Raw genomic sequence first — 18,644 nt, forward strand, 5'->3', positions numbered from 1 at the left:
GCAGCAGCACAGGGGGATGCAGAAGCACACAACTTGAGCCGGGCTGCACCCAAGAAAGGAGGATACTTGTGGGGCAGCCACCCCATGGCCAGGCCCTCTGGAATGGCAATGGGCTCCACACCCAGTCACAGTGACCCGTTGACTTCGGCAAGAGTCCCGTGGCCCTGCAATGTTTGGGTTGGTCCTCAGAGAGGGGCCTGAACCTTTTTCAGTTTGTTGAGTTCATCCGTAGGTCAATAAAACATTCTGCTCTTGTTTTGTCTCAGTGGTCAGCCCAGTGCTCTGAGTACACCCACTGCTCCAGGCCAAATCCCAGCTATCCACCAGCAGAGGTTGGCAAAGATTCTTCCGTGCCCAAGACTGTGGCAAGTAGCCAAGGGGGAAGAAGGGCCCTGCTCTGCCAGGGGACAATGCTGGATGGAGTCAGCCAAGCAAGGGACCCTTTCCCTACAATGCCTCCCAAGGGACTTGCTGCCCTCCATCCACTAGGTAATATTGCCCAGCCTGGCATCTGGCTCATGCACCTGCTGCCTGTTCAGCTTCGCCTGTGTTACTGCAAGCACCTGGGCATTTTCATTTTCTCTCTACCTGCCTCGCAAGCGTGCTTCAGGTTTCCCTACATGCTGAAGGGATTCATTCGGCCACAGGAGGAAAGAAGCAGGGGTGCCACCTCCGGTCCTGGAGCCATGGCAAGAACTGACCAGGGCGATGCACAGTCCACCTCTCCCGCGTTTTGCACCCAGGCCCTCCAGCTTCTGTTGCAAGCAAGGCCCCACTTCCGGACGGAGGCCCTCCAGGGAAGGACTTTCCCCAGCGAAGCCGGCTCTGTGAAGCGGCCGGACTGGGGCAGGGGGCGGCCGAGGGGGCCGTGCCCGCCAGCCGCACCCGGAGCCGCCTGTCTCAGCAAGCCGCCCACCGGGGCCCCGTTCCCAACCGCCCGCCTCGGAACCCACCGGGCGGCCCTGGAGGGGGCTGTGGCCGCCTGGCCTTGAGTGGGTCAGCTGAGCCGCCAGCTGGGGATGGCCGGAAGGGGGGGCGCTTCCTTCGCAGCCACGCCGGGCAGGGAGGCTCCCCCGTGGGCCCCGTTCAGGAATGCATCTCCGCCCCGGGCCTCCCGCGCCCCCCTCTCCCCCCTCCGGAAGGGCCACTGCCCACGCGCGCCTGCACCCACGCCGGACAGACGGGCAGCGCCCTGTCCTTCCTGGGCTCCTTTCTCCTTCCCATTATGTGCCCCCCCTCCCGCGGCAGGAGGCTCCTCGGCGCCCCCGGGACAAAAGCTGGCCTACTCCACGCATGCGCGCCGCTCTCCCCCGGGCCAGCCGCCAGCGGGGCGCGCATCCCCCCCCCCTCGCTCGTTCGCTGGCCGATGCGGTCGGCTGCCCAGCCGTCCCGTCCCCCGCCTCGCCGCTCTACCCGCCCTCCTCCTCGGGAGCGCAAGAGCCCCACGCGGGACCCTCCCCCGGGGATCCCCAAACAGCAACACAGGCGGTGTGTTGTTGGGGGGGGGGGGGCTTGCTGCCCCTGCCCAGAGGACTCCGGCGGGGGGGGGCGGGAAAGGGGCCAGGGCTGCGCGCCCGTTGTCCCGGCCCGGCCCAGGAAGGGGGCGGGCAGGCAGGCGTTGGGCACCGCCCCTGGCCGCGGGTAGGTGGGGGGAGACGGAGACGCGGGCACCGCCTCCTCCTCCTCCCCCCCCCCCCACGCCAGCGCTGGCCCGGGAGAAGGGCTGGGGCGGAGGCCGCGCGGCTGGCGGTGGCCACTCTCCCGCGGAGCCGCGAGCGCGCCGGCCCACAAGCGCGCCCCCCGCCCCCCACCTCGCCGGGCGGCGCCCCTCGCCCCCGCGTCTCGCCCGCCTGCTCGCGCTCCGGAGGCGCAGATGCGGCGCTGCGGAGGGCCGCCCCGTCGGAGCCGCAGCGGCTGGCCGGGCGCCTCGCCCCCCGCTGCCGCCGCTCGCCCCCCGCCGTCACCGCCGCTGCTCCCCCCGCTATGAACCGCCTTCCGAACGACCCGGGAGAAAAGCCCGCCGGACGCCGCCCGGCCACGACGACGCCCCGGTAAGGACTGCGCACGGCTACGGGGGAGGGGGGACTGCCGGGTGTCCCCCCTCGACGAAGGCAAGGTGCCGCCCCTTCTGCCCGCTCGCTTCCGCTCGCGGGGGGGGGGGGGCTCCTACGCCAGCCGGTGGTTCGGCCAGCACTATAAGACCGCGGGGAGGGGGGGAGGAGGGTCGGCTGTCTCCCCTTGAGCCCCCCTCCGACTCTGCCGTTTGCCACGCGAGGAGACCCGCTCTAGGTTGCCGGGAGTGATGGGGCTCTGAACATGTGCAGAGCGCCCGGGGCTCAGCCGCCCTAGCCTGAAGGGTGCAGGCCTGAACCCCCACCCCCCGGGATGGGAGAGGCGAGCGCCTGCGGGTCCGAGCGTCCGGCCACCGACACGGGATTCCTCTGGCCTCCAGTCCCGGTTTAGCTTCGGAAGGGAGCCCCGTGGTCAGGTGCGCCGCGATCCACGAGGCCGTCGCCGTCCTCATACGGAAGGGCCGGCCGGCCGCCGAACCCCCCACCCCCACCCCCACCCCCCACCCCCATCCCGCCAGCTGCGGGCGCGCTTTGCTCGTGCAGGATGAACGTGTGAAGCGGCCCTTCAGGGGACTAACGGGAGGGCGGCCCCGCTTTCCCTCGCCAGAGGGCGCTGTGGACGTCTCGCGGTATTGTTCATCTGTCTGGGGGGGGGGGAAGCTTCCTGTGAAATGCCGCCCCCTCCCCATCGGCTCTGCAGAGGAGAATCCTGTCCAGCGGGCTCCTGAAGGCGGCCGGTGGGAGCTGCTGGTGGGGGGGGGGGAGGGGGCTGCCGCTGCCTGGCTCGCTCCCTCCCCCCCCCCCCGCCGCTGGGGGGCGGGAACTTGGAAGAGAAACGGATTCTCCTCTGTGCTGTGACCTTTGAGCCCCCGGCGTGGCGGAGCAGCCCACAGGCCACGCCGGCCACCCCCCTGCAGGCAGGACAGGGCACACTTAGCTGACCTAAGGGGCGGGGGGGCTGGTGCAACACTTAGACTGGGGGCTCCTGCTGGCATGTGCTGGGGGTGCCAGCAGACAGGCACATGGGGAAAGGGGCTCTTTGGGAGGCCCACGCGTGGCATCTGGCACTGAAGGGGGGCTCCACTGGGCCCCTCCTCACCCATAAGTGCCTCCCATCCCTCTTCACAACCTCTGAAGCTGCTGGCAGTGAGTGCTGTGCGTTCTATTGTGGAAGTCAGAGCTCTTCCTGTTTTTTGGGGCAACCTCAAATGAGGGGGGTACCCCCCACACAAGCATCATCTGACAGCCCTCTGTGTCGCCCCCCCCCCCTTGAACGGAAAATCTGGCTGCAAGGCCTCCACTGTTGTGTGTGTGGGGGGGGGGGTAGGGAGGAGACGGTTTCAGAGTTTTTCTGTTGTGTCTGCGGCCTCATTTGCCCTGCAGGGAGTGGCTTGCAACTGTGGCCACTGCCACCGAAGCGAAATGAGCTCCGCTGCCCCGGGGGATCAGCTGGGCATCTTTCTTGCTGCACTCATGGGCAGGGCCTTCATGTGACTTCAGGTCTGCCCTGGCCCTCCGCGCTGGCCTCCCCAGAGCTCCATCTGGCTGCTTGTTGACAGTCAGCAGAAGAGAGGGCGTCTCTGTTCCTATAATGTGGAGAAAAAGTCACCCACCCTTGCCCCCTGCTGACTTCTGAGACTCTCTTTTGGCGGGTGGGGAGAGGTGGGATTTCCCAGGTGCCCCCACCCCCATTCCAGGCCCAGCAATCTGCTGCTTCCTGTTGTTCTGGGGCAGGGCAGCGTTTGGGAGTGGGCTGCTCCCTCTGGGGCCGCCTGCAATTCTCCAGAGCGCTGCTGTTGGGATGGCTGTCCATATGCGGGAGGGACTTGGGTGGGCCTGGCCCTCTTCGCAGGAGTGTGCGTGGCCAAGACCCAGGGGGCAACCACTGGCCTGGTGCTTGCATGCCCCCCCCCCGCTCCCCCTGGGCAATCAGTTCTGTGCCTCCCCCCCCCCCCTTATTTCTGGCTGGCTTGGCCTCCCAGCTGCGCCTCTGCAGACAGCCTGGGGCCGGGCAGCCTCCCTTTGGCGTCTGCCCAGGTGGAATGCTTGGGATACCGCTGGCTCACGCTGCCTGGAGGCGGAGCGAGACAGGCACGGGGGGGGGGGGTGTGTGTGCAGGTGCTGGGGGGGGGGAGTCATGCCTTTGGTGTCCAGAACAGTCCGGCCCTCCTCTTGGTCCTTCCAAGCGGCCGTCTGATGCCCCTTACCTCCCCCCCCCCCCCGCAGGGCCCTCTTTTAGGACCACGCCATGAGTCACTGCTGCTTCCCAGTAGGTTTATTTTGCTCTCCTGGCTCTCCCCAGGAGCAGCTTCAACCGTATCTTCTTTGTAAAAAATCCCCCCCCCCCAGCCCGCCTGCGCACAAGCTCAAGTCTGGTGTCCACGGAGTTAGAGCAGCCTGGGAGCCGGGGCGGGGCTCCTGAGATGACACTTACTTGCCCCACCTCACGTGGTGGCATCAGGGAGGGCAAGGCGTGGTGGCCTGGTGGTTGGGGCAGAAAGCGGGGGGAGCGGGGTCAGTAGACTGCTGCAGGGGCAAGACTGGTACAGCAGGAAGGGGGCGCTGCCTCCTGTACTTCTGGTGAGGGGAGGCGCACTCGGGGGTCCCCCAAATGGCTCCTGCGTCCCTTCAACCACCTTGGCTTCTGTTTGGGGCCACAGAGTGGTTGGGCCACTGCTGGTTTTGGGGGGGGGTGTTTAGAGTGGAGGCAGAAGATGCCACCTCAGCTAGTTTGTCTGCAGACACCCCCCCCCCGACTTTTAGGTCTGTGCACCTGTCCCTTCGACCCCCCCAAAACCTGCCAGTGGTTGTTGAAGCCGCTTGCTTGGAAGGAGGTGAGTCTCTTCCTCCTGGCCTGGCCAACCGGCTGGGGCAGACATGGGGCTCATGTCCAGCAGGTTCCTTCTCAGGGCTGCCCCCCCTCCCCACTAAGCTGCCCTCCCTCTTTGTCCACTTGTCATGGAGGACGCAGACGGAGATTTCTGCCTGGCCCTGGGACCCTGCGTGGTGTGACGATGCCCCAGATGGATGCCACCTGGCCAAGGCCCCATGAGGGGGTGGCAGGACCTTCAGGGGAAGGGGCTGGACTGATGTGGGGGAGCCCGAGCCCTTCAGCCACTGCATCCCAGCTGGGTCACAAGCTGGCGACGCGCTCCCTTGGTAGTCTTGCCCAGGCAGTGGGTAGCATTTGGCAGGTTGTCATCACATGACCTGAAGGTGCTCCCCCCCTACTGGGATCAGTGAGGGTCGGTGCAAGATGGCTGGGGGGGGGGAGCTCATGTGCTTTGGGCCAGCTGAGCCTGGGCTTGATCGTTCCAGCACTGCCTTTCCCCCTTAGCTCCTCTTGCTGCTGGGGGAGGACTGTCCTTCCCCAGCCAAGGCCCCTCCCAGCAACATCCCATTTCTGCAGGCCAGGGAGGCCTCTTTACCACCACCACCACCCCCCCTCCCCGCAGCTGGCTCTCGCTGGCTCTTCCGGTTCCTCTGGATTCTAGGGAGGCGTTCCCAGGAATGCTTTGCTCTGGGGCCAGTTTGGTTTGGCAGCTGCAGCCGTTGCCTCCGCTGCCGCCGAGGCAGAGCTGCTTCCCAGCAAGTGGGCCCCACCCAGGCTGGCTCCCCGGAGGAGCTCAGGAATCCGGCAGGAGGGAGACTGTGGGGCAGGGAGGGTGGCCACGCCAGCCAGCCTGCTTCCTGCCCGTGCGGCTGGGGGCGGGGGGGGGGGCACGCCGGAAGGCAGGCGAGTGAGCAGCCAGAGGGGCAGATATTGCAGGACTGGTCCTCAATGTCCAAAGAATTCCCTTCCCCACTGGTGTGGGGGGAAATGGCCCCCTCTGGTTGTGCTCTTGCCTGTTTCTAGTGGCCAGTCTGGGGCTGGGCAGGGAGACGGGCCCTGGCTGGGTGGACACTGGTGACTCCACCTGGCCTCGGACTTGGTGACCCCCCCACCCCCACCCTGCTCCTGTGAGCAGCTCAGCATCTCCTGCAGGGGCTGGGGCACTGCCCACGCTTGCCTGCTGGGGCTGAGCAGAGGGGGGTGGGGACTCACCAGGGTGGGAGGGAGGGAGGCGTGGGAGAGGCCCTGGCAAGGAGGGGCAGGGCTGCTTTTGTGCTCTTTGGGAACAGACTCGGCGGGTTTCTTAGAGGGGGGAGCCTCTTCCTATGGGCTGTTTTGCTCTGCTGAGGAAAAGCAGAGGGGGCCATTCAGTGCAGAAGTCAGTAGTAGACCTCTGAGCTGCTGCCTGGTTGGGGGGGGGTTCTTCCTGCCCAAGCGGGGGTACCTCTCCCTTCCCCGACCCCTCCGCCGCCCCATGACAGCCCACAGCCCCCTCTCTGGCTTGCCTGACTGCCCGGGCCAGGCCGTGTGTGGCCTTTTTTCCTCCCGTGTGGGGGTGGGGGGCACGCAGCCTCTTAAGGTTTCTAGGGTCCAGGTTCTTCTGAACTGTAACCCTCCCCTTCAGTTTCCAGGTGTTCTACAGGTAGCAAATGCATCAGCTTGGGGGGTGCTGCTGGGAGGCAAGTTTGCGCGGTGCACAAAGAGAGCACTGAGATCACTGAGGCTGGTTCTTGGTACCCTCTGCTTAGATTCACACTCTTCCTGGTGTAATGCATAAACAAGTAAGAAGATTTATTTCTTGACAAGTCAAAGGAACAGACCGGCTGCACAGATCTCCAGGTAGACAAAGGGGGAAAATGTGACACTTGTTATAGCTTCCGAGAGTCATTAGCCTTTGGTGTCATGTTTGCGGGCACAAATAGGCTTTTGTTGAGTAGCCACTAGGTTGGACCCTCTTTCATACCCGGGATTCTAGCCTGCCCTTTCCCCAGAGGGGTCTGCTCCTCCCCAGAGACAGGTGAATCCCGGAGACTCAACCACTCTGCCACACTGCCAGGCCGAGCTGCCCTTGCCTTGGCCTGTTTTCCCCCCTGAGAGTTCCCCCTGCTTTCTCCCCGAGGTAGAATTCAGCTCTCCCTTCTCCTGGGGTCCCTCCTCCAAGGTGTTGGGATGCTGGAGCTGCCTCTTGTGGGCTCCTCTCAGTGTCTGATTTTCCCTTGGGGGTGGGACGGCCTCCTGCTTGTCACAGCCCCCCCCCCCAGGTCCTTCTGCATTCCTGTGGCTCTGAGCCGTGGCCGCCTGCCAAGCCAGAGTGGGGAGTGGAGCCGGAGCCGTCCTGTTCCTCCCAGGCTGGCCTATCCAGCAGGTGCGGTCCAAAACCAGGGGCCCGCCGAGTGGAAGTCCTTGCTTCCTGCCCGCTCCCTCCATTCATGCGCCTCTTGGCCGCGGCTGCAGACGACGGGGTGGGGCGAGTACTGGGCTGGCCAGCTGGCTAGCAAGAAGGGAGGGAGGACGGGCAGGGCAGGGCCGGCCATGGGAAAACAAACCAAGCTGCGGGCTGCGCACGGAGGACCAGACCAGCCACAGACCCTGCTGGGGAAGGCGCCTTGGAGCCTCTGCAGACGCATACAAGGAGGCCAAGGGGGCTCTTGGATGTCCGTTTCCTCCGCTTTGAGTAGTGGTTAGAGCTGAGTAGTGGTTAGAGCAGTGGTGGCAAACCTTTGGCACTCCAGATGTTATGGACTACAATTCCCATCAGCCCCTGCCAGCATGGCCAATTGGCCATGCTGGCAGGGGCTGATGGGAATTGTAGTCCATGACATCTGGAGTGCCAAAGGTTCGCCACCACGGGGTTAAGAGTGTGCAGCTAGGATTTGGGAGACTCAGGTCCACTTTTCCAAGCCAGTGTGCACTCTCAGTTTTACCTACCTTGCAGGGTTGTTGTGGAGATAAAACAGATGAGAAGAACAGTGTAAGGCACTTTGGGTCCCCACTGGGGTATAAGCGATGTAAATAAAGATGCACAAATAAACACCCAGGACTCTAGCCAGTGGTGGGCACATCTGGACCCGTTTGAGCCCACTTTGTTTTCTCAGAGCGCAGCAGCTCTGCATCCAGATGTTTAATATGTTGGTCCTCAGCACGGTTTACGTATGTGTCTCACAGCACGCCCTCCCCCCAGTGCAGGATCCGAGGGGTGCCCTGTTTCATTAGGGATAGGGTTGCCAACTCTGGACAGGGAAATCCGGGGGATTTGGGGGAAGGCAGCATTTGGGGCGTGAGCTCAGCAGCAGGGTAAAATGCCGCAGTGGCCACGCTCCAAAGCACCCGTTCTCTCTGGGGGAACTAATCTCTGTGGTACGGTAATTTCGGGAACTCTCTGGGCCTTTCCTGGAGGTTGGCAACCCTTCTTGGATTCATCTCGGGCCTAGCAGACAGCCCTAAAGCTTCCAAGCAGGGACTTGCTTGGGGTCAGCCCCCCCCCCCCCCCTTCAGAAGCCTTTGGGAGAAGGAAGGAAAAGGCAGCAGCATTATCAGAGAAACCAGCCAAGGCCTGGGGAAAGGGTCTCCCAGCAGGCAGGCTTCTACCTTGCAAGAGCAGAAGCACAGCTGCCCAGTTGGATGCCCGCCTGAGGGACCCGCCGTGGACTTTCCCCTTAGTGTCCAGGAGGTGGGGGGCAGATCTCTCCTTCTTCCTTTTGGGAGTTCTTTGTGTGATGCATGTCCATCTCTCCCTTGCGCTGACCTGGCCTCCTCTTTCTTCACCTGCCCCTCAGCCGGTGCCCCCCACCCCCATTGGGGCCTGAACAGGGCGCCCCTCCCATCCTGGCTCCCATTCCCAGTGACGTGTGCCGTGCCTGTCTTCATTGTGCATGCACTGGTGTGGCGATACAGTTTGCAGCGGTCAGAGTTCAGAAAGGCTAGTCATCCTTTGGGTCTGCCGCAGGCTGTCCTTTATTGATGGGAAAGATTTGTAGGGCTGCCTCCCTCCCTCCATCCCTCCCTCGCTCCCGGCACTTGGGGCTCCAAATGGGTAACAGCACAGCTGAAAATAGTTGCCATGAAGCAACAAAAAAAAACACTGGAGGTCACAAACCCCACTTCTTCCCACACTGTCAAAATGGCTTCCCTCTTGGGGCCTCTCCTGAAATGCTGTGACGGTGGGGGCTTTTCCGTATTCTCTCAGGCAGGCTGTCCTGAGACTGGGGAGCCACCACTGAAAAAGGTTGCCAGGCTGCCTGAGACCCCCCCCCCCCCATCCCACCCCCCAACCTCCAGGGGCAGACTGTGCCGCTGGCTTGGGAAGCAGGCAATTCCACCCCATTTGCCCCATATGGATCTTCCCCCAGATGCCCTTGCTGGAAGGCAGGGTGTGAGGGCGGGCCAGAGACCAGGGACCAGGATGCACAGGTGACTTTCGAGGTCTTTGTCACACACCCTTTTCCCTACCTCTCTTGGCAAGTGCAGGTGCTTGGGAGGAAGGGAGCGGTGCCTCTGGCCAAGGGGGGCTGCTCTCCATCAGGCAGGAGGGCTGGTTTGAGTTTCCAGAGGTGTCAGCAGAGCGTGGCTGCCCACCTCTGCAAACGCCACCTCTTGGCAGGCTCTGGAGGGGGGAGGATGAGGAGCTCAGGGCCTGCCCCCCTTTCCTCTGCAAAGCGAAGGCCCGGGTGGGGAGGGGAAGAGAAGGTGTTGACCTGTTGTGAGCACCACAGGCAGTGAGTGGACTGCCGAGTGAGTGGACTCTTAGGCCCAGGTGCAGCCAAAGGGCTGGAACATCTTGCCTGCACAACACCCATGCCCCCCCCCCTCCCCCGGCAAGATGTCCTATTTTTTGCCAAGCTCTGGGCACAACGCAGACAGGCAGCATTTCCAGGGAGGCAGGCAGATGTTCAGGGTTCAGAAGCTGGGTGTTGGCATTGCAGCAGGGGGTCCAGCTGCCTCACCCTCTCTGCTCCTCTGGCAGGTTGGGCAAGGCCTCCTTCCTGCCCCCCTCTCCCTCGCCTGGCATCATGCATTCCCTGGACGAACCTCTCGACCTGAAGCTCAGCATCTCCAAGCTGCGGGCGACGAGGGAGAAAAGTGACAAGGGGCTGGGCAGCTGGGTTACAAGGGGCGCACGACCACGAAGTCTCCTGGGGTCTCCTGAGGATGGCACCATGCCAGTTCACAGTCCCGGCTCCCCCCCTGACAGTGAGTGCAGGGCCCAGGGGGGGGGGGGAGCAGAGTGGGGTGCAATCTTGGGTTGAGGCTGGCACAAACCTTTGCCTCTGGCTGGCACGGAGGGTTATGGGATGGGGTGCCTCAGGGGCTGCCAAATACCCTCCATTTCCTCCCCCGCCCCATGCCTCTATTGTGCAGCAGGTCTCTTGGCACACTCCAAAGGACGTGAGGACTTCTCCTCGCCCCCCACCATTGACCTGAGCCTGTCTCCACCTTCAGGCCTGGACTCCCCCAGCGGCAGCACCTCCCTCTCCCCGGACAGACCCAGCAGCGGGGAGCTGGTGAGCTCCGCCACCCTCCGAGTGAGTTGCTCTTCTGTGGCTCTATGTGTGTGTGTGTGGGGGGGGGGAGAAGGGGGAGCGGGGGAAGGGGCCTAAGCAAAGCAGGGTGAATGGAGGCCTGGCCAGTGCCTCCAAGATCCTAATTTGGCCCTCTGAATTACTACGGCACTGACCGTATGGGGTGCTTCAGGGACTCCAGGTGGACACTCTGCTCTCCCTCCTCCTCCTTCCCCCCACGGAGTGCAAAGTGGTTTAAAAATGCTGCTGTGCTGCTCCCTACAACAGGCCTGCAAGGTAGGGCATGCGTAAACATGTCCTCTGGTCCCCCTGCACAGGAGCTCCAGTCCCTGCGCTACATCGAAGGCCTGCAGCGCTCCTTCCAGTTCTTCCTGCCCCTGAGCTCTGGGGGCATGCTGCACCTGCCTGCCTCGGCTTTCCTGGGCCCCCCCAAGGAGAAGCGGCTCTCCCCAGACCTCCCCCTTCAGAAGCAGCTGGTGTGCCGGTGGGCCAAGGTGAGAGAGGACTGGGTGCATCAAGCACTGCTGGCGGGTACCTCTGTTCTCCCCACAAGCCACCAAATGCCCCCTTCTTCCTCCTGCCCCCCACAGTGTAACCAGCTCTTTGATCTGCTGCAAGACCTTGTGGACCACGTCAACGACTTCCACGTCAAGCCCGAGAAGGACACCGGCTACTGCTGCCACTGGGAGGGATGTGCGCGCCACGGCCGGGGTTTCAATGCCAGGTGAGCCTGTTCCCGGGGGCCCCTTGCCATGCGACTGCCCAGCTGAGCCCGGAGGGGTGGAATGAGCCACTGCTGATGTGGAGGTTGGCTTGAGCTGCTGCGGAGTAGGGGGGGAGCCAGGGTCACGTTCCACTCAGCCATAAAACCATGTAACCTCGCAGGGTTGTAGTAAGGGGCCCCCCCTCGCTTCAGCCCCAGCCCCCATCAGCCAGGATACTCATAAGGAGCTGCCAAGATGCGTCCCTCCTTCCCTCAAGCACCCCCAATGCAGAAGCACTGCTGTGCCTCCTGTCCAGGGAGACTTGTGTCCAAGGAGGAAGCCCTGGGGGTGGCGGACACAGCCAGGGGTGTGTGTGGGGGTGTGTGTTGGCGTAGCTTAGGCCCGGTTCTTTCCCAAGAGCCTATTTTTAACATCGGGCCTCTGCCTGACTCAGGAGCTGGCCTGCCTGCCTGCCTTGGGGGGGCCCAGGCGGAGCTGTGAGGGGGGCACCAGGCGGAGAGTCACTTTTTGAACGGCCTGAAAGGGGGGGGGCAGCCACCATGACCTGGCTGGCCAAAGTAGCCCCTCTCTTCGTCAGATCTTGGAAGCCAAGCAGGGTCTGCCCAGGTTGGCACTTGAATGGGCGACCCCCAAGGAAGTCCAGGGTTGGGGTGCGGAGGCAGGCGGGGAAACCACCTCTGTTAGTCTCTCGCCTTTAAAACCCCACGGATGGCGAAAAAACAAAATGAAAGAGGGGAACCTGGCCCAGTGCCCTCCCTGTGGCTCGGAGGCGGCACTTTGGGCACCTTTTGGGTGGAGGAAAAGGGGAGAGCAGCGGCCGCTCATTCTTCCCCTCCTGCAGGTACAAGATGCTGATCCACATTCGCACCCACACCAACGAGAAGCCGCATCGCTGCCCCACCTGCAACAAAAGCTTCTCCCGGCTGGAAAACCTCAAGATCCACAACCGCTCCCACACAGGTGAGTGGCCAGGTGGGGTGATTAGCTTTTTGTGCGCCATTGCCGTGGCGGCAGCAGGCCTTCTGTCTCTTCCTCGCACTGTGGCATCCGGCCAGCACGCGTGTGCACGCTTCGCTTGGGATTGCGAGGGTCTGCCAGCTGCCACAATTGGTTCCCTTTGTTGCTTGGGAATGCGCCAAAGCACTGGGTGCGGGGGAGTTGCAAACACTCCCACTTGCTGAATCCATCCATGGTGCTCAGCCCCCAGCCCCTCCTGAGTCTCTGCTGCCTCAATGGCTGTGCTTGGGGACAACCCCAGTGGAACAAGGGATTCCCTCCCGCATCTTGTTAAAAGGGAATCCATCTGTAATTCTGATAGTACAAAAGAATAAAGGGCTGAGTTTGGTTCTCTGAAGTTTTAACCGGCAAACCAGACAGAATGCTGGGAAGAAACTTTTTTTATCTTTCTCTGAGAATAGAAAAGATTCTCTTTAGAGCAAGAGAAAAAAAAATATACAGGCATGAAAAAATGGGTCAAACAATTACTGGGAAGATAAATGCTAAAATTATCAAAGTTTCTAGCATCGCTTAATCATGTCAGAGCCAGCAATAGCTTTAAAAGCCAATCAGGTTTCAGCTATTGCTGCATTTAGGGGTTATTCAAGCGGCCAAATTATCTCACCTGGTCTTCTTATGAGACTTCCATCCAGGGAAATCTGGTTTGCTTGTCACAGTTGTGCGTGTCTGTAGTCCTCTTTCTGGACAGTTATCTTTCTCTCAAGTCTGTTCTAGCATAGTCATCGAGTTATCATCAACTGATTGATTCTTAAATATGAGATAATCAAAGTAAGGGCCAATCAGCAGAACACAGATGAGTTACATCTGATATGGCAAGATAAGAAGGCCAATCTCAGCTGCAATTAATCTAACTTTTCTGCAAGTGTTTCAATTAACCGTCAAAGTCAAAAATAGCTTCAAGCAAACACGGTTTACAGACAGCTTAAAAGTGTGTGAACTCTCAGTTAATTTCTAAGCTCTGCAAGAAAAGCGTGGGGATGGTGTAGCTACCACACCAGTGCCAGGCAGGGGGTCCCAGAGTGGCACAAGACCCCCACCCCCACCCTGCCAGGGCTGGGATCCTGCCACACATGCTCTTCTCAGGTGTGTCTGTCCTCTCACCCCTCCCTCGCAGGCGAGAAGCCCTACGTCTGCCCCTACGAGGGCTGCAACAAACGCTACTCCAACTCGAGTGACCGCTTCAAGCACACGCGCACCCACTACGTGGACAAGCCCTACTTCTGCAAGATGCCCGGCTGCCATAAGCGCTACACCGACCCCAGCTCCTTGCGCAAGCACATCAAGGCGCATGGCCACTTCATCTCCCAGGAGCAGCAGGAGTTGCTGAAGCTGCAGCCGCCTGCCAAGGCCCACCCCGCCGGTGCCACAGACTTGCCCTTCATCAGCGGGGCGCAGCTGGTCATCCCCAACCCTGCCGCCCTTTTTGGGGGCCACAGCCTGCCTCTGCCCCTGCCGCCTGCCCCACTGGACCTCAGCACCTTCACCTGCGGTGGGATTGGAGCTGCCGCGCTGCCAGGCCTGCCCGGGCCCATGATGGCGCCCCTGAACTTGGCCAAGAACCCCCTGCTCTCCTCCACCTTCACCGCCAGTGGCCTGGGACTGCCCATCGTGTCTCTGCTTGCCGGGGCTTCTGCCAAAGCTGGGGCCGAGAGGGGTCACCTGGGCTGCGGCCCCAGGCCAGGTAGAGGCAGCTGCCCGCAGGGCCCCCAGAGCTGCAAGGAGGCCAACGAGCGGGCTGAGCTGGCCAGGCGTCGGTCCCCCCCAGAGGGCCTCTCGCTGCTTCCAGGGGCCGTCTTGGACCTGACAACGGGCGTGAACTCGGGGGGAAGCACCGACACCCTGCCTCCGGGCTGGGTGGTCATCCCGACGGGCTCCGTTTTGCCGAAGCAAGCCGTGGTGAACTGATGGGGGCCGGAGGGACTTTGGGGCTTCCCTGGGAGAACTGCAGCGGGGGGGAGGGGTTGCTGTTGCCTCACTTGAGAGGCCACATTCTGACTCACAACGGTGGAAGAAAGGGACCATGGCTGTGCCTTGAAGCCTCCAAAAAAAGGCCCATAAGGTCCGTTTGGCTCCCCCTTGCCTCGTGTCACGCCCAGACCATTGCTACCCCCTCCCTCTCCCCCCCCCAGCACTTTCCGCAGGACCACCCCTGGGTTTCTGGCTCTTCTGAGAAAAGCAATAAGGCTGCGGCCAGGAGACCCGGCCACCCTCCCACCCCACCCCAAGCTAGGAACCGTGCAGAGGATGGTTGGCCCTGGGGGGCGGCTGCTCCCCCCAACTCCTTCCCAGCGCACAGTTCTGCATACTTTTTGCTTCACCTTGGTCATTTGTTGCGGGGAGGGGAGTTAAGCCACCTCTCGCTATGTTCATACATCTGGACAGAAAAAAGGCAAGCCCGCGATTCAGCCCCTCCCCCCTTCCCTGATCACACCTCCCCATTAGCTTGGGGGGCAAACCCTGTCAGGAGCCCAGCCCCTCCCTTCAGCCAGAGAATGAGCGTGTGTTGACGGAGGGGGGGGAGGTGCCAATTTGCTGCCCAGACACAGAACCACTTTGGATCCGAGTTGCTGTCTTCCAGCCGCCCCCCGCCCCCGCTTGCAAGCAGCTCCCCAGCCTCTGCCCGACAAGGTGTGCCAAAGAGGCACGCTGCTCACCTGCCCCCCTTTCCCTGACGTGGAGGAACTGAAATATTCTCTTCCCCCGAGCGAGCTGCATGGTGTTTTATTCAAGCAGCCAAGCAAAAGGCAGCCAAGTGGGAGGGGGGAAGGTGTTCTTTGCTGAAGCAATGGTATGTTTGTACCCTCCCTGCAATGAGGAATGTCCCTTTCTTCTAGACAGAAAGGGTTGGAGGGCACGCACACCTCCACCCCGAGGAAAGAGACCCTGCCCAAGAGCCAGTGAGCGTGGTTGCTCTCTTGTGCCACCTGAGAACATGCTCTGGCACTCAGTTAGCATTTGTGGGCCTGCCCCACAGGGCTCCACAGTGGGTCAGGAGACAGCATAGACTTGTGGCGCTTGAAAGCCACCAAGTGCTGTGCCCTTTGGCTCAAGAACGCACGGCAAGACCTCAAGGGAGTCCTGGTGGGCACACTGGGTGGGCCTGTCTTTGTGAACCTTTCCAGTTGGCAAAGGTGGTCCCTGCGTGATAGTGGAGACAGCAAGCGGCTCTCCAGCTCCCTCGTCTGCTGGCTGCTTTGTGCCCCACCCTCAGTCTTCTACTTGGCCATGCTGTGCTGGAGGAGCCCTTGTATCTGTTGACTGCCCCCCGGTTTTGGTGGGGTCACTCCACATCTCAGTCCCCGAACAAGGGGGTCCCTGCTCTCCATGTCCTTCTTGCAGCGGGACTCCTGCTACGGGATTCTCTTTGCTCTCTGCTGCAGCCGCCGCCTGGAGCACCGCCCCCGGAGCCAAACACCTGCCACAAAACGCCCGGGTGCTGTGAGGCAGGTGCCACGCCCAGGCGGGGGAGCTGGCCTCCCGACTGTGAGGGTCCCCCTGTGGATCCGGTGAGAGAGCAGCACTCTGATGGGTCCCGAGCGTTTCATTTTGTTGACCGACCAGCCGGCCTGCCGGCTGGTGGACATTTCCGTTTTGTCTGCTGCCCGTCCTTCCCTATCCATCAGTATTTTAACACTTCCTAAGTGCCTTTTGATTGTAGCCTGTTGTTTTCTGCTCTCTCCTTTTCCGTCCCTCATTGTTAGCATAGTTTCAAACTGAAAGAGATAAGCTATGACCTCACCCTCCTCAGAGAGGATGTTTATCAAGGAAACAATAAAGTGAATCTGAACATTTTCTGTGGCTCCAGCTGTTCTCCATTGGGGGGGGGGGGAGAGAAGCAGCAAGCCGTCTTTTCACGGGGTCTGTAGGGTCATGATGAAAGAGCTGCTGGGTGTCCTGCTTCTTGATGCCCGGGGGGTGGGGGGGTGAGCATAAAGCCATGCAGAGATTGCCCTTAACCGACAGCTCCACGTGATTTCTTGAGAGAGGCCGGAAAGCTTTGATTTTTGAAAAAACAGGAAAGTTGACTCTTTGGGATCCAACTTCCAACTGGAAAGTGGGGGGGGGGGGAGCTCAAGTTTTTGCCAGCAACAGCTGCCCAGCACGTCAAGAGAGTGGGGGGAAACACCCTCCCACATTGCCCCACAGAACCCCCTGCCCCAAAGCCCCCTCAGAACGCTTGACTCACAGCGACAGAAGGAGAAATTTATTGTTTGGCTATAACTTAAATGGTGCTCAAGGGGAGGGGGGGGAGGGGGGTGCTACGTGTCCGGCCTGCGCTCTGTGTCTGGTCCTCCCTGGGGCTGGGTCCGCAGTTCATCGTCCAGCCGCTCCTTGGCTCTCACCACCTGCAGGGCAGAGGCAGGGTTAGTTAGCAAAGGGCGCTTGTCAGGAATTGCCTGGCAGCCAAGGCAGAACTCCCCTTCTCCCCACACACCCACCTGCCAGGACTAGAGAAGATGCTTTGGGGGGGGGTTGGTTCTCCTCTTCCCTAATTAACTTTCAGAACCCTGTGAGGAGGGCTAGGGCTTGCGTGCATGTGACTGCCGCCCAGCGAGCTTCCAAGGTGTGAGTGGGGATCTGAACCGGGACTTGCCGGATCTTGGTCTGAGCCTGCGGGACCCGAGCCCCAGTCGTGGCTCCTCCCTCTTTCCCACCCTCCCACTCACCTTGGACTGCAGATAGAAGGAGCCCCCCACGGCCTTGTCGTTCACTTTGAATAGATGCTCGTAGTTCTGCAGGGAGAAGCCGGAGAGGGGCGTCGGTCGGGGGCAGCATTCGGGGAGGTGTGGGTGGAGGGGGGGGTGTATCCCTGCCCAGTACGCATGCGCACAGCAAGGGGGGTTGTCACCGGTGCCGCCATTTTACCTTCTGGACGAGCTCTGGGTCCAGCGTGGAGACATTGAGGATCTGCTGGGCTTCCTGCAGAGTTACTCCGGAGGCGCTAGAGGCGGCGGCCTCGGCGTGGGGGCGACCTCGGGCTCCTGCGGCGGCTTGGCTGGCTGAGGGCCGGAAGGAAGGGTCAGGGCGGGGGGCTACGAGACCCCCAAGACCCCCGGGGGAGGGGGGGAGACCGACTCACCTGCGAACTCCTGGCGCAGCGCCCGCGCAAAGGCCCTGCCCACCACCTGCACGCCCACCAGCACGATCTGCGCCAGGTACTTGGCCTGCAACGGAAGTTCGCGCCGCTCAGCACAAGAGGGGGGGCGCTCAGGCGGAGCCCCCTTTCCCCCTCGCGCGGTACTCCGCCCTCCCGCCCCCGCCCGCCGCATGGCGGGGCTTGGAGAGGGAGGCGCCCTTCCTCCTCCGGAGGGGTCCGAGCTGCTTCCCCCCTCCCCGCCTGCCTCTCACCATGGAACACGGAGGGATCCCGGGGAGGATCGCGCGGCCGCCGGTCCAGGAGGCACCATCGAGGCGGAGCGGCCGGAAGCGTCCTGGGACCGAACGGCGCCCTCCGGTGGCCGGAGGCCCTCTCGCACGTGAACTCGTCTCGTGTGAACCATTTTCCTGTTCCTCCCCCCCCACTCCTCAGAGCGTCACCGCCCCTCCCGAAAGGGGCCCGTGGCTGTGAGCGGGGGAGAGACGTGGGGTGGGTGTGTGTGGAGATCTCCTGGAATTGGACGACCCCCCGGAGAAAACGATTTCCTTGCAGGGAGGGTGCGGCGACGTTGCCCACCCACCCCCTCGGGCCCCGCTGCCCTCCAGTTTCCAGGAACTGGCCAGCCTGCAGTTGGCAACCCTCGGGGCCGCTGCGGCGTCTCTTCTGTCAGAGGGCAAAGGCATCCTTGTGGCTGGGGAGGCTGCGCTGATGCCCAGGGCACGCCTGGCACTGCTCTGAGGGTCTGGCTGTGCCGCTGGGGCGGGGGAGAGCTTGTGTTGTTTTCCGTCGAGAGCCCCCACCCCCCTCGGCTTGGTTTTGCATGAGCAAGGACTGGTCACCTCCTGCGCTTGTGGCCTTGCTGCATATGGTCCACTTCCACTGAATGGGCCAAATTCATCCCTGCCTTACAACCACCACCCCACACAGTGGCACAACATCCCCCCCCCCCCCTCCAATCTCCTGGCTCTGCTTTCTGGAGGTGCAGTCGTGTCTCAGCACCACCATGGTAGCTCCCAAGCAGGACAGTCGGGCCGGGGAGGGGGGCAGCTTTGCCAGCCGTGCAGCACTGCCAGGGGATGAGTGACGGTGGGGGAAAGCGTGCCTGGGTCAGCCCCATCCATGAGTTGCCAAAAGCTCCTTGGCATGACCAGAATGCCCAGCAGGCTGCAGGGAAGCCAGCAAAACACGGACCAGTGGTGATGCGCAATGTTTTGTGGCAGTGAACAGAGGCAGGAGAGCTGGCAAGCTGCTGCTGGCCGCATGTGAGGGGCAGGCAGAAGATGTGCCAGGCAAGGGGCTTTTCCATCCTGAAGCCCAAGGAGAGAAGTGTCCTGTGGTCATAGGCTGTGCGTGGAACAAGAGGCGCATGAGAGAGAGAGA

At 62.1% G+C, this 18,644-nt stretch overlaps 2 protein-coding genes across 6 annotated transcripts; one reads left to right on the forward strand and one right to left on the reverse strand.

Moving 5' to 3' along the window:
* Window positions 1–1,053: 1,053 nt before the first annotated feature.
* On the forward strand, window positions 1,054–15,958 carry GLIS2 (GLIS family zinc finger 2). 4 transcript variants are annotated; one of them, XM_048493536.1, is made up of 7 exons: window positions 1,054–2,051; window positions 9,869–10,095; window positions 10,264–10,427; window positions 10,742–10,918; window positions 11,015–11,148; window positions 11,991–12,109; window positions 13,281–15,958. In XM_048493536.1, the coding sequence occupies exons 1-7, from the start codon at window positions 1,093–1,095 to the stop codon at window positions 14,069–14,071; spliced, it is 2,571 nt and encodes an 856-aa protein (XP_048349493.1). In that variant the 5' UTR covers window positions 1,054–1,092; the 3' UTR covers window positions 14,072–15,958. The 4 variants fall into 4 exon arrangements, with proteins under 4 accessions (XP_048349493.1, XP_048349494.1, XP_048349495.1 ...); XM_048493537.1 differs by having other exon boundaries at window positions 10,267–10,427; XM_048493538.1 differs by having other exon boundaries at window positions 10,345–10,427.
* Window positions 15,959–16,355: 397 nt separating this feature from the next.
* Window positions 16,356–18,255, reverse strand: PAM16 (presequence translocase associated motor 16). 2 transcript variants are annotated; one of them, XM_048493176.1, is made up of 5 exons: window positions 17,516–18,240; window positions 17,247–17,331; window positions 17,033–17,166; window positions 16,834–16,899; window positions 16,356–16,512 (listed from the first exon to the last, which is right to left on the reverse strand). In XM_048493176.1, the coding sequence occupies exons 1-5, from the start codon at window positions 17,516–17,518 to the stop codon at window positions 16,426–16,428; spliced, it is 375 nt and encodes a 124-aa protein (XP_048349133.1). In that variant the 5' UTR covers window positions 17,519–18,240; the 3' UTR covers window positions 16,356–16,425. The 2 variants fall into 2 exon arrangements, with proteins under 2 accessions (XP_048349133.1, XP_048349132.1); XM_048493175.1 differs by having other exon boundaries at window positions 17,247–18,255.
* Between the last annotated feature and the right edge of the window lie 389 nt (window positions 18,256–18,644).

Source organism: Sphaerodactylus townsendi, linkage group LG04 (assembly GCF_021028975.2).
Source record: "Sphaerodactylus townsendi isolate TG3544 linkage group LG04, MPM_Stown_v2.3, whole genome shotgun sequence".
In the NCBI taxonomy this organism is placed as follows: Eukaryota; Metazoa; Chordata; class Lepidosauria; order Squamata; family Sphaerodactylidae; genus Sphaerodactylus; species Sphaerodactylus townsendi.